Consider the following 14,192-nt stretch of genomic DNA (forward strand, 5'->3'; position numbering starts at 1 on the left):
GGGATTTTAGATTCCTGCGGAGGAAAGAAATCTTGGAGAATTATTTATTTGTTTACTGCGTGGAAGCATTTGGCGTGAGAGTTCGCCGCATCTGCTTGATCTGCGTGATACGGTTTTCAAACCTCTCACAAAATAAAGAAGAACATTATTATACACAATTTACAACATTCAATTACTATTTTGCTCATCAAATGCAATTAAGTTAAGAATTATTTGACGGATAAGACTGAAGAGTCAATTTCATCACATTTGAAATTTCTTAAATATCGTAAAAATGAGAAAAAGAATTTATGTAGTTAGAAATTGGTTATAGTAGAAGCAAAAATGCAGGGCCACTTGAATTGGTATAGCCTGCAGGATAAAAATTAGTTCAATATAGTAGAACATCACTAGATTACTCCACAAGGAAATAGAAGAAAAAGACGAAATTAAGAATATGGTGACTGCAGTTTATACTGTCACTTCTTTTGACCAATTTGGGCAAAAGAGGGCAAAAATTTGGTTAGGCGATTTACTGTAACGAAAGCAGTTAGACGGAACCATTCAACAATCATCTTCAATCTCTGAAAAACCGATACCATCATTTTAACTTTTGTATCGAAAAACAAAGACAGAAACAATTGGCCGAATTTCCTAAAACTTTTAATTTAATGCAGTAACATAACAAAAGTGTTATTGTTCTGTTAAAAGTTCAACAAAATGTGGCAAAAATAACTAAACTTTAACGAAAATACAAAACGCGAACAAACTGTTAATTGTTCAAATGTTCAGAAAACTTTAAACCCCGATAAATCCTCGAACAAAACGAAATTTGGAAAATCATCCAGTTAAAATAATCCAGTAAAGAAACTCCTCCCCACCATGGAAAAAATTATTTAGGCATTCTTATTTACGCGTGACCAAATATTTTCATGCCTTGAAAGTAGAAATTGTCCGAAAACTAGAAATCAGGTTAGATGGAAGCTAAACAAAAAAACTTGAAAATTTAAATGATACAAGTCAGACAAACGCTCCAAAAATGATAAAAAAACAAAAATATTTTTCTTTTCTCAGAAAAGAAAATGATAAGTGCAAAAATGTTGCCGAAGAGTTAGGATCCCAAAAATTAGCTAATAACAAAGAAGAGCTATTGAAGAATTTGACATAACCTGTTTGAAAATCAAAAAATCACTAAACGTTAAATTATCTAAATCAAAACCTTTGTGGACAATAACAATGCAAAATTCAAGAGAACTGCATGACTTTTGAACGTTCTCAAGCAAAAAAATCCAACATAGGCCAAAAAAAGGAACCGAAAGGAAACTGAATAGCACAGAGATCTTGTTCCTTTAATCCTGAATTCATACATTCCTTACCAGTTAAAACGGTGCGACCTGCGCTTATTACTCTAATAAAGCTTAACAAAATGTATCTCGAATGCTTTCCCTCGCCAATTTGCGGTCTCCGAGCTCAATTATTTAGCAAAACAATCATTTGACACAGCAATTATTTAGACGTTGAATTACAACTAAACTCTCTGGATTAAAAAATTGTTAAAGAATGATTTATAGTAACGATGTTCGAGATAACTATACAGAGGAAGGCAATAAAAATTTGAAGCACCACAAGCAAGATGATCAGGAAAATAGAACAATGAAACTAAAGCTATAAATATGTAAAAGCTAAAGCTCAATTTAGCACCATCAATTGCGCAATAACAAAAAGACGTTATTATGAAAACTCTACAATGATTTTAGAACAGACAGCAACTATCGATACAAAAATGCAAACAAGTTATATCTTAAAAATATATTTTCGTTAAATCTCTTAAATATCTAATTATTTATCAAAAATATTGTATCCATTCAATCAATTTAGCTAGGCTAAAAAAATACAAACATGATTAACACTTCAACAGAGCGCGCAGGGGGTAGACCGAAGGGGGATTGTTTCTTCTGTCTTGACATTCATTGAGCACTTGGGTCTTTCACGCAGCCACAGAATAGATTAAGACCGGATTGTGGGTTGTAGATGAAGAACAGAAAGGGTGACGTGACGTAAAAATTCCTAAAACAGAAATAATAATAATAATAAAAATAATTATAATAAGGACATTTGAAAAGTTTATTCACCTTTTTACTTTGTTTGGCGTTGAATTGAAACAAAGTGCTGTCTAATTGCCAAATAACTATGGTTCCAAATCTTTCTGTTCATTTTTACTTATTGAAGACAATTCATGTTATCAAAAATAGCTGCGTTAATGCAGCTCAATTTGTTTTGCTTCAACAATTTATCAAACTTTGATGTGCTTAATATATTTTAAAATAATTACAATTTAAGTTATAAATTAAAGCATTGAAAGGGGGAAAACACTCACCTCTTTTTATACCACCCAATATGAGGGAAGGCGATCAAATTTCACTTCTTATCAAAGTATCAAAAAAGAAATATGATCCAAATAGGTATTAACCTGGCAATCAGATCGAGAGATTTGTTGACTTCAATTATCACTTCAAAATATTTTTGAAAGGATAGACAGTTATTTGACTAAAGCCGCCAACAAGACCGCTGAGAACCTCGATAAAAAGGGACACTGAGACCAGAAAAATGTTACCCAGAAAAAAATCCAATTTCAAACTTCATCTTTTCTTGCAAATCAAATTACAAACAAAAGCCTTTCAAGTATTAAAGCCTTATAACAGTTCAATTTGAGTTAACTCGGTTGAATCGCAAATAGAGGTTATGTTGTCCACTTAGATTTAAACTAGCGCATAAGTCATTTTAATGCGAGATGAAATTCATGCATCATAAAAAAATTCCATTAAACCAATAACTCATATCAAGGGAGTAACAAATGTACCCAAACTCAGCTGCTGAGCTGTACAAGTCACTGCAAAAAATCTAGAACGACGAAATTAAAAAACATAGCAGGACAAGTCCTGACGTACAATTCAAAGAATTTTCATTGACTTAACAGAAAACTAGGCCTAGAACCGACTATGATTGGATTGGGAAAACCATTTAGAAAAAAAAATCCGATCCAAAAAATTGAAAAAACAGTAAAAAAACAAAGTGAAATTGCCGCATGTGAACAAAACCACTAGCGAGAAAGCGAATTTTTGTTCAAACACCGTTTTCTCACTGTACTTTAAATTTAGAGCGAACAAATTTCACACTGCAAAACCACTCGCTTTTTCGCTCCACTTCCTGTTTCGGCGTGACCAAAATCACTACTCTAATTTGACTTCAAAAATCATGAACATGTGTGAACAGATCTTTGAATTGTAAAAAATATAGCCCGAGGATTCCGGAAGCAAAGCGAAGGTTCGTACTACCTTGAAACCTTCCTTAGCACTTCAAGACCTCATAATCAGTATTTAAAGACAATGAACAGCCTTATAATTAAAACTAAACAATCAGTATTTATTAGAGAAACCAAACACCCGCAGAATAAAAAACTTACTATAATTATAACAAACCTCAGGATGATGAGCTCTTCATAGTTCTGCTCCGCTGACTCAATTAGACTGACTAAATTAGAATGATAAAACTGTTTTTTCGCTTTCAGGTCAAATGTAAGAACAAAGAACGAAAGAAATCATTTGCCGAAATGTCTCCGGAAACGAACGAAAGACCAGTGACTGGAAAACTTCTCCAAAAGAAGCTAATCAAATACTTTGAGGTGTTTGACTCCAAATGAAAAAAAAAACACTCAAAAAATTTACTATAAAATTAGGGTAAGTTAGGGTAACTTTATTTAGTGTGCACAAAGAAATGTTAGCACAAGGATCAATAAATGGCCCAGAACTTCTTAACAAATGAAAAAATAGCTCGTAGATTTCCAAAAAAAGACGCAATAGCTTTGCAGATCTGCATTCTCAAAAAGAAAGTAAAAAGACAGACAAAAAGAAACTTATTCTTTTCATTAAGGGCCGAGATGTTAAATTTTGATTAAGGATCTGTATAATTTATTGCTGTTTCTATGAGCTACTCTTAAATAACCTTTAATTATAATGATATACACTCACTTGACCTTATCTTTGTATTACACTTGACACTCACATTGAATTAAAGTAAAGAAAAGTCAATTTCAGAATGAGGAAGTCATTTTTGAGAGTGAGGTAAGTCACGTGGGACCAAAAACTTAATCACACGAATGAACAAAAACTCGCTCCACTGAGAGTGAAAAAGGCATGAACGGATTAACAAAAAACAGATTTGAAGTGATTGAGACGTTGTATGGTCGTAACGAAAAATGACGAATTGAAAAAAAAGAAGGTCAATAATAGCCTCAGCTATCGCTTCGCCGCTATTAACAACAACTTCAACACTAAATGACGAAAATCGAGTGGGGGAGAAAAAAAACTCAAATAGAAAATGAAAAATGTCTGACAAATTGCTCTCGAAAGACAGAGGAGGTAATTCAGGGGCTGTAGCCTAGATACATTTTTCGTTATGGAGAAAAACCTTCCGACCAGGGAAGGATTTGAAACCCCGACCGACTGACTCCTCTATAGAAGCAAAGAAGCAATAACCACTCGGAGAGCATACCCCCTGAATTCGTATGCTACAATCGCAGTCGTTTTAGCAACCAAATTTATCTTGGGTTGAGCGAAATTCAGATCACTCAATCATGAAGGACATAAGCGTAAAAAAACACTTGAGAAGTCAAAGAGATTACTAGAAATTGAGAATCACTCTAACATGAGGGACACAAACGTCGAAAATTCACTTGAGAAGTAATACGAATATAATAATTGCTTCACTTCACCCATCTGTCACTTAACTTAGAATTTGTTACAATAAAACCACTCAATACAAAAATTTCAAGTGGAAACCAAAAATCTAAAACGGTCCGAAAAGGCTCAAGTGAAAATTTGCTGGCTTATCAAAAACCGTGATATGAAAAAGTCAAACGAATTTAAAAACATAGCCAGCCGAGTACCGGAAACGACTCAAAGTCATTCAATAGAAACTAACCTTAAAAAATCGAAAGAAAAAAACGAATAATCTTAGTTAGACACAATTTTTAGATATGAATGTGGGTAGGTGCGGGGGGAGGGGAGTACGTAGGTGTGCGTGTGTAGGGGGATTTAGGGAAGTGGAAGGAGCTCGGTGGGGATGTAGGTAGGAGGTGCGGAGTGGTAAGCTAAGTGTGAGGGGTTTAGAAGGGGCTAGGTAGGTGACCGGAGGGGCAGGTACGTAGGGGGCCAGTGTAGGTAGGTAAGAGTAGGTAGGTAAGTAGGTGGAGGGGTCAAGGGGGCAGGGCGGAAGTGGGGGTAGGTAGGGGGTTGGGCTGGTCTCCAGCTTAGATAAAGAGGAGGGACCTATATGGGATCAAAAGTTCTCAAAACAATCTCTTCACCTTGAATATTACCAGTAGTTCCTAATTACTATATATTAAAAACTAAGCTACCGTTAAAGTCAACTGTTCGAAAACGGAGTTAAATAGTCGAATAGAAAGAATTCAAAACTCAAGTCATGAACAAATTTGCTTCAGCAACCAAAAAAATGTGCAATACCAATATACTTCTCCGATTCGCAAAAAAGGAGAGCGCAAAAATAGTTGAGGCTGACGGCGGCTGTTAAAAACGCGCACTTGAAATTGAAAATTTGCTCACTGAAAATATGTTCGCTTATCAAAAAATTTTTCACGCCTACTTCTCCCGCTCTCTCATAATAATGCATGTAGAAAAACCAGATTAAATGTGAATTCTCCTTCTAGCTCTCTTCTCTGCATTCAATTTTCGTTGAGCAGATTGACCTACACACTTTTTCACGTGCGGCATTGACTTTTCCATCTTGCTTCTCCAATTCATTGATTAGAAACAAAGATCACCATAACTCCCCTACAGTTCGTACTCACAAGTTAGTTCGTACAAACCGGTAAATTGGATAATCACCTTCGGTTCATGAAAGCCACGATGAGAACGATAATAACCAGGCTACTTTTCAAGCAAAAGATTTAAAAAAATTTGAATTCATATTTCAAATACGATGTAGCTGTTAAACAGTGCTTGCTGACTGTCTCCCATGACTAACTGTTTTTGGTTGTCGCGCCGATGGTGTCCGGAAGTAGTGGATAAAACAAGGAAACCAACCACCAGTAAAATTTGACCCTTTCTCCAAACGCTAATCGCACATGTCGAATAGGGCCAAATTTTACTACTTGTTGATTTCCTTGTTTTATCCACTACTATACATTCTCTCTATATTCGATCAAAAATCAATCAGAAATCAATTAAAATCAAAAATAAAACAAAAATCAAAAAATCAAAGCAAAATTTACATTTCACTCTTTAAGAGCAATTCACTCTTATTCGGGTGATCCCCCAGTAGAAAGATCGCTCTTTTTCGCTCTTAAAGAGTGATTCCCTCTTTTTTTGATATTTTTTTTATTTTTTATACTTTTATTTCAAATTATCTATACTCTTCAATAAATTTATATTTTCTTTTACTTTTTTTATATTTAACCCATTATTAATAAGAAATGATACAAAATTATAATATTTACACGAAGAACTTTCCTCAGTTTGGCTAAAAACTAAAGGACTTACAGTCTTGCTTTGCCAACTAGGATTAATTGTTTTCTCACTCAAATTTCTACTAAATCCTCTAGTTAATTCTACATCTGGATGTTGTTTCTTTACATGAGCCCGTATCCCATCATATCTCACAACAGAAGCACAATATGGACAATTAACTTTAGCTGAAGTACAACTTCTACATGTATACTTACTCTCATCAAAATCAGTTAGTGGTTTTATCTAATTACATTTATTACAACTTCTAATTAAGACTTCTGGGCTAAGGTTAAGGTTAAGTTTAGGGTTAGGGTTAAGGTTAGGGGTAGGGTCCGAGTTAGAGTTAGAGTCATAGATAGAACTAGAACCAGAACTAGAACTAGATTCATTTTTTAAAGAACAACCCCCTGGAGAAAAATTATTAGCACAAATACCACATAGTATTATATTACCACACATACATTTATCAGTTTTATCTTTATGACATGATTTATAGTTATAGCAAGGTTTCCATATTTATAGTTACACTCAAAACATTTTAAAAGCATTTATAATAGGGTAAACTATAATATTTACCTAATCATTTCGCAGATCGGTGTAACCGCTTCGCAGATAATATTTAGCCATGATTTCAATTAAATCTTTAGTTTTATCTTTAGATGTGATACACTCTGCTAAATATTTATTTCCTAACGTATTGAGTGTATTAGTTTTACATCTCTTATCTAAAATCAATTCAAGGTCTAATTCTTTTTTATCTCTAACAAAATTTATTTCTTCTCTAAATTCTTCATTATTTCCATATAGTCTGGTTCAAAACTTTCCTGCCTTTCTATTCAAAATTCCCATCTCTTCATTTATATATTCTTCTTGTAGTTTTTCTAAGGGTGTAACAAGTTTACGTGCCCCATTAACTAAACTATTTTTTAGATCGGTGAAACTACTTCGCAGATAGGGCTTCGCCCATGTTTCTCCATCGGTATAATCACTTTGCAAATAGGACTTTGTCCATGTTTCACCATCGGTGTAACCGCTTCGCGGATCAGGGTACCTGCTTGGCAGATCTTCTCCATATCCAACGTTAACCAAAGTGTTTGCTCTATTCAACATATTGCTTGCACTCATTGCCACGGCTCCAACCGTTTTTATTATTGAATCAGGATAAATATAACTAGTTATAACTAAACCCCAACTTATAATTCTACCAATATTTGATAATTGTTTTAAACCTTTTGCTTTAACCATCTCTTTTGTTAAAACATCATTCTGAATTTTAATATTATTTAAAGTAAGAAGTTTATTAAATTAAAACTGATAATTATCATGATTTATGGTATTTCTATCTGTTGCATTTATCATGAGTGGTTTCATATATGCTATAAGTTTATTTATATCTTCTTTTTCTAATTCATCTTTTAAACTAAGAGCTTTTAAATCAAGGAAACCAACTCTTGAATCATATACCATTGTTCTATTACTATTAATAATAATAAAAGTATTTTCCTTCCTATTTTATTTAATTATATCATAACGAAGTTCATCTGGCATTCCATCTGTACGATTATAATGGTTACTATTTAACTCACTAATTATTTTACTATAGTCATGTTCACATTTATATATCTCATTAAAGTTTTTAAATAGATCAGGTCCATTATAAGTGGTTAAATAAATCGTATCACAACTCATTCTTGCCGTATTAATTATTTGAGCTGGTTTATGGCACATTACAATCATTTGAATATTATAATATCTACCTTCAGTAAAATAATAAGCTATATCCTTATTTAACCTATCACTCATATCATCAAGTACTATTACACAATTTTGAAATTTATGCATATTATTTTTTGTGATCATATTTATATCACATCTATTAAACCCAGTATAAAACTTATTAGACTCAGGATCTATCCAGTCTCTGTCATCTTTACACACAATAACTATATTTTTAGCTAGGTCTTGGTTTTGGTTTTGGTCCCGGTTTTGGACTGAGTATAATTTTAAGTATTGTCTAATAAAATATGTTTTCCCTGTACCAGTTCCACTATAAACAATAGTATGTAATGGTGGCTTTTCATATTCAAATCTCACTAGACTCCTATTCATAAATCCACCAAAGCTTTCTTCTAGTTTTGTGTATTTACTCGGTATTGAATCATATATTATAAAACAAAGTATAATTATTAAAAATAAAATAAGAACTACACTACCCGTCTCCATTTTTATATATAAAATATAGACTTGATTTAGACTTAGACTTATTAAATTTATTATATAAAAATGCTTATCCTAACTTTTGAGGAATTCAATAAATTTAATATTGATAATAGTGCTATGAGCGATATCAGAATAAAAGATATAGGTAAAGATACATGTCTAACCCCAATAGAAATAGTAATGAGAGATGAGACACCACTAACTATCAATGATGATCACTTCAACATTATCGTTAATTTACATCCGACTGATGGTACACATTGGGTTTTAGTTATAAGAAGAGAAGGTGGTCCTGTGTATTACTTTGATAGTTTTGGTGTTGAGACCCCACCATTATTTTTAGAAAAATATGTTGATCTAGGCTCTAATGAGAGGACACAACAATATGATGAATCTTATTGTGGGGCTTATTGTTTATATATGATCTATCTTAGAGGATTTAGAATTAAAAGTGCTTTAAATATTCTAGTTAATCAATGTAAATATCCAGGAATATATAATGAGTGTTTTTGTTTAGGTTGTAATGTTAATGATAATGCTAATGTTAATGATCTACGAAGTAGCTTTGCTAATAATGTTATTGATAATGTTAATGATAATGATAATGTCATTGATAATGTTAATGATGATGATAATGATCTACGAAGTAGCTTTGCTAATAATGATAATGTTAATGGTAATGTTCATGATAATGTTAATGTTAAGGCTAATAATGATGTTAATGATAATGTTAATGTTAATGATAATGTTAATGTTAAGGATAATGATGATGTTAATGATAATGTTAAGGATAATGATAACGTTAATGATAATGTTATATCAATTTGATGAAAAACATGGTGAAACATGGGCGAAGCCCCATCAAAGGGGTAAACCTAACAATAATACCCCTACTAGTGATATCTCTGTTAACATAAATGATGACCTACAATCATGATGAAGATTTACCCTCTCCTGATAAACTACCCAAAGACTTAAAGAAACTAATGATATTCGATGATGTTAGAGCCAAAGAACCAGTTATTAATGAACACTTTTGTAGAGGTAGACATAATAATTGCAATATGACATATCTTAATCAAAACCTGTTCTCTCTGGATAGGCAGAATGTTAGAGAGAACTGTAATCTATTTATTTTATTTGAACAGAGAGGTAAAGTCCTAGCATCGATATATCAAGATTTCTTTAATAATGTTGAACTTAGTTATAATGATTTTGCTAATATATGTAATAAGGTATGGAAAGAGCCTTAAAATTATATTGTCATTGATATAACTAAAAACAAAAACATTAATGGTAAACTAAGAATTAATTGGGGTCGGTATTGTAGTTATTTATGTTTAATTATAATTTACAACTATACAAATCTGTGAAAATGGTGTAAGGGATTCTACATGTTTTCTAAATCTTTCTTTAGTATATCTATGGAGGTATGTACATAACCTACAATAAAATTGTTTAAATCTAAACTGGGAGATATGTTTATACACTTTACACTTTCTACGTGTTAGATATTGATCGGGATTATTAAAATGTTCCAGTAAATGATTATGTTTATCTCTACATGTTATAACTCTATTACATACAAAACATTGATATGGTTTGCCCTGACACCAATTACAACTTTGAGCCCAGGACTTATTTTTACATTCAACACATTTAATACTAAACATTTTTTAAGGAAAAAATACTATTTCAAATATGTTATGATTATAATAAAACAAGGCTTTGCCTAGCTGTTACACTAAATGCAAAGTAAAACTTAATACATCACCATTAAAGTCTATAGGTCTTCCATGCTCATCTTTAATATGAAATTCAATATATTCTATTCTATCTTTAGTTACATTTTGATACAAGATATTAGTCGGTATAATACTTATCAAGTAACCTGGTGGTTCTGTTAGAGTAAAAGTATGTCTGTGTTATTCCCATTATCTTTAAAACCAGATATCACATTACAATGAATGTTAATAGTACTAAACCCATAATATCAACAATTTTCTGAGATGTATATTTACCTTGTTTATATACTATTTTTCTAAAGCCTAGTAATGGGGCTATTGAGTTTTCTACATCAAAGCTAAGTGCTCCTTGTTTTATTTCCATTAAACATTTCATCGTATTCTTATCAGGTTCTATTATAACATTACCATTAGTTTCTTCGTTTATTAATTCTGCTATGTCAGTTAACTCATATGCTCCTGGTGTAATAGTTGAATATAGCAATGGGATTCGTTTATATTTATAATTAAGGACAGATGTAATGTTTGGGCTAAAGTTAGAGTAGGGGTTAGGGTCAGAACTAAGAGCCTGAGGTAAAGCTTCTTCACCTTCTATAACAGTACTAGCATATAAGAACTGATTATTTCTCCTATTCACATTAAACACCGAGTTATAAAGAGATAATCTAATTAAACCTAATTTTGTTGTATTAAGTATAGGTTCACTAAAGTTAAACTTTTCTGTTGGTTTTATCATTCTAAAGTTAAGTGTATGCTCTTTTTTACTTTTAGTTAGAGTTTCATGTATCTTTTGTAGTTCATATAGAATTAAGTTATTCCCATTATCTTTAAAACCAGATATCACATTACAATGAATGTTAATAGTACTAAACCCATAATATCAACAATTTTCTGAGATGTATATTTACCTTGTTTATATACTGTTTTTCTAAAGCCTAGTAATGGGGCTATTGAGTTTTCTACATCAAAGCTAAGTGCTCCTTGTTTTATTTCCATTAAACATTTCATCGTATTCTTATCAGGTTCTATTATAACATTACCATTAGTTTCTTCGTTTATTAATTCTGCTATGTCAGTTAACTCATATGCTCCTGGTGTAATAGTTGAATATAGCAATGGGATTCGTTTATATTTATAATTAAGGACAGATGTAATGTTTGGGCTAAAGTTAGAGTAGGGGTTAGGGTCAGAACTAAGAGCCTGAGGTAAAGCTTCTTCACCTTCTATAACAGTACTAGCATATAAGAACTGATTATTTCTCCTATTCACATTAAACACCGAGTTATAAAGAGATAATCTAATTAAACCTAATTTTGTTGTATTAAGTATAGGTTCACTAAAGTTAAACTTTTCTGTTGGTTTTATCATTCTAAAGTTAAGTGTATGCTCTTTTTTACTTTTAGTTAGAGTTTCATGTATCTTTTGTAGTTCATATAGAATTAAGTTATTCCCATTATCTTTAAAACCAGATATCACATTACAATGAATGTTAATAGTACTAAACCCATAATATCAACAATTTTCTGAGATGTATATTTACCTTGTTTATATACTGTTTTTCTAAAGCCTAGTAATGGGGCTATTGAGTTTTCTACATCAAAGCTAAGTGCTCCTTGTTTTATTTCCATTAAACATTTCATCGTATTCTTATCAGGTTCTATTATAACATTACCATTAGTTTCTTCGTTTATTAATTCTGCTATGTCAGTTAACTCATATGCTCCTGGTGTAATAGTTGAATATAGCAATGGGATTCGTTTATATTTATAATTAAGGACAGATGTAATGTTTGGGCTAAAGTTAGAGTAGGGGTTAGGGTCAGAACTAAGAGCCTGAGGTAAAGCTTCTTCACCTTCTATAACAGTACTAGCATATAAGAACTGATTATTTCTCCTATTCACATCAAACACCGAGTTATAAAGAGATAATCTAATTAAACCTAATTTTGTTGTATTAAGTATAGGTTCACTAAAGTTAAACTTTTCTGTTGGTTTTATCATTCTAAAGTTAAGTGTATGCTCTTTTTTACTTTTAGTTAGAGTTTCATGTATCTTTTGTAGTTCATATAGAATTAAGTTGTCTGTCATTTTTTGTATTCAAGTATTAGATTATATTTATAGTTATAATTATAGCTGTGATTATAGTCATAGTTATAGTCATAATTATAGTCTTAGTTATAATTAAAAGATAAATTTTTATCCTATAAAAATGGATTTCAATATGGATACAACTTATGGTTATAAAAATGATATACACAAAAGTAAGATTATAAAATATAAACCAAATAATCTGGCGACAATGAATACGGTTAATACTAATATTAATATCATACTCAATAGAGAAGAGAATCATTTAAATTTGCATGATTCATATCTAGAGATAGAGTTTGTTGTATCAGATCATGCTGGTGGTGTATTTGCTAATGATGCTAATATCAGATTAGTTAATTATGGTATGATGGCATTGTTTAGTTCAATTAAGCTTGAAACTAGTGGTGGTAGGACTATTGAATATATAGATCATTGTCATCCTAATCTATTGATGTATAAGTTATTAACTAGTATTGGTGATGAATATGAGAGTGCTTTTGTTAGAAATCAAGGCTATAGAGATAGTCAACTTAAAGGTGACCATATTGCAGCACAACGAGGTAATATGTATATGATGATTAAGATGAGTGATCTATTTGGTTTCGTAAATGATTTAGAAAAGATTATATGCGGTTTAGGATTTAAACTAATATTAAAAAGGAATAATAATGATAGAGCTCTATTTAGAGTTAATGCTAATCCTGGTGCAGTTGCTAATGATGGTAATATAGAAGTTAGAGATATATCATGGTGTGTGCCTAGTATTGATCCTAGTAATGATAATAGAATTATTGTGCAAAAGGGTTTAAGTAAACAGAATGTAGACTTTAGTTATTATGAAAGAAAGTCATTTTATAAGAATGTACCCAATGCGACTAACTTCTTGTTTGATCTAGGTATGGAAAGTGGTATGGAAAGACCACAAAAAATAATAGTTGGTTTTGAAAATAATAATGTTAATGAACAAACTCATGATGCAAGTACATTTCATATAATGAATGTTACTGAATGTTATTGTAAGATTGGTAGTGAGTTTTATCCTGAGGATAGAATGAATATTAATTATGGAACCAATAATTATAATGAGGCTTTTAAAGAGATTGTTAGCTTTGATAAAGATTATAATGGGCTACCACATAATATAAAACCATATATAAATCATAGAACATTCAAGAGTAGTTATAGAATATATGTATTTGATACTAGATATCAAAGTGATCATATAGGTCCACAACCAATACAACTTATTTTTAAATTTAGTGCTGCAGTTGCAGATGTTATATGTCATGCATTAGTATTAACTAGAAAATGGTGTGGTTATTGGCTTGAATAGTGATGGTAATAAGATGGTTGATATTATATCATAGACATAGTCTTAGTTATAATTAAGTCATAGTTATAATAAATGATATATTTATTGACTTAACCAATGACTAAACAATGACTAAATCAATGATAATCAAACTATTTCCTACTAGTCTTAACAAAACCCTTAGAATAAACAATATCTAATTTCTTTTTATTCTCTAGAGCTAAGCCTCCAGTTTCAAGTTTAGTTTGGGGTTTGGGTTGGGCTTTAGAATTAACCCTGGGCTTCGAGCTTCGCTCGCGGGTGGAACCCGTAAGCTTAGGCT

The 14,192-nt window shown here is 31.5% G+C and overlaps 2 protein-coding genes across 2 annotated transcripts in view; both read right to left on the bottom strand.

The window, feature by feature from the left end:
• Positions 1-14,192, bottom strand: part of LOC142346258 (serpin B6-like) — a 51,504-nt gene that overhangs the window by 12,387 nt on the left and 24,925 nt on the right. The window lies entirely within an intron of this gene.
• LOC142345829 (iris-like) overlaps positions 1,443-14,192 on the bottom strand; it is a 32,724-nt gene continuing 19,974 nt past the window's right edge. The window contains exon 3 of the mRNA XM_075398231.1: positions 1,443-2,046. Coding sequence (XP_075254346.1) covers positions 1,947-2,046 — 100 coding nt within the window. The 3' untranslated portion in view covers positions 1,443-1,946. The remainder of the gene's footprint in view (positions 2,047-14,192) is intronic.

This window comes from Convolutriloba macropyga, chromosome 9 (assembly GCF_964194025.1).
Source record: "Convolutriloba macropyga chromosome 9, txConMacr16.3, whole genome shotgun sequence".
NCBI classification, from domain to species: domain Eukaryota; kingdom Metazoa; phylum Xenacoelomorpha; order Acoela; family Convolutidae; genus Convolutriloba; species Convolutriloba macropyga.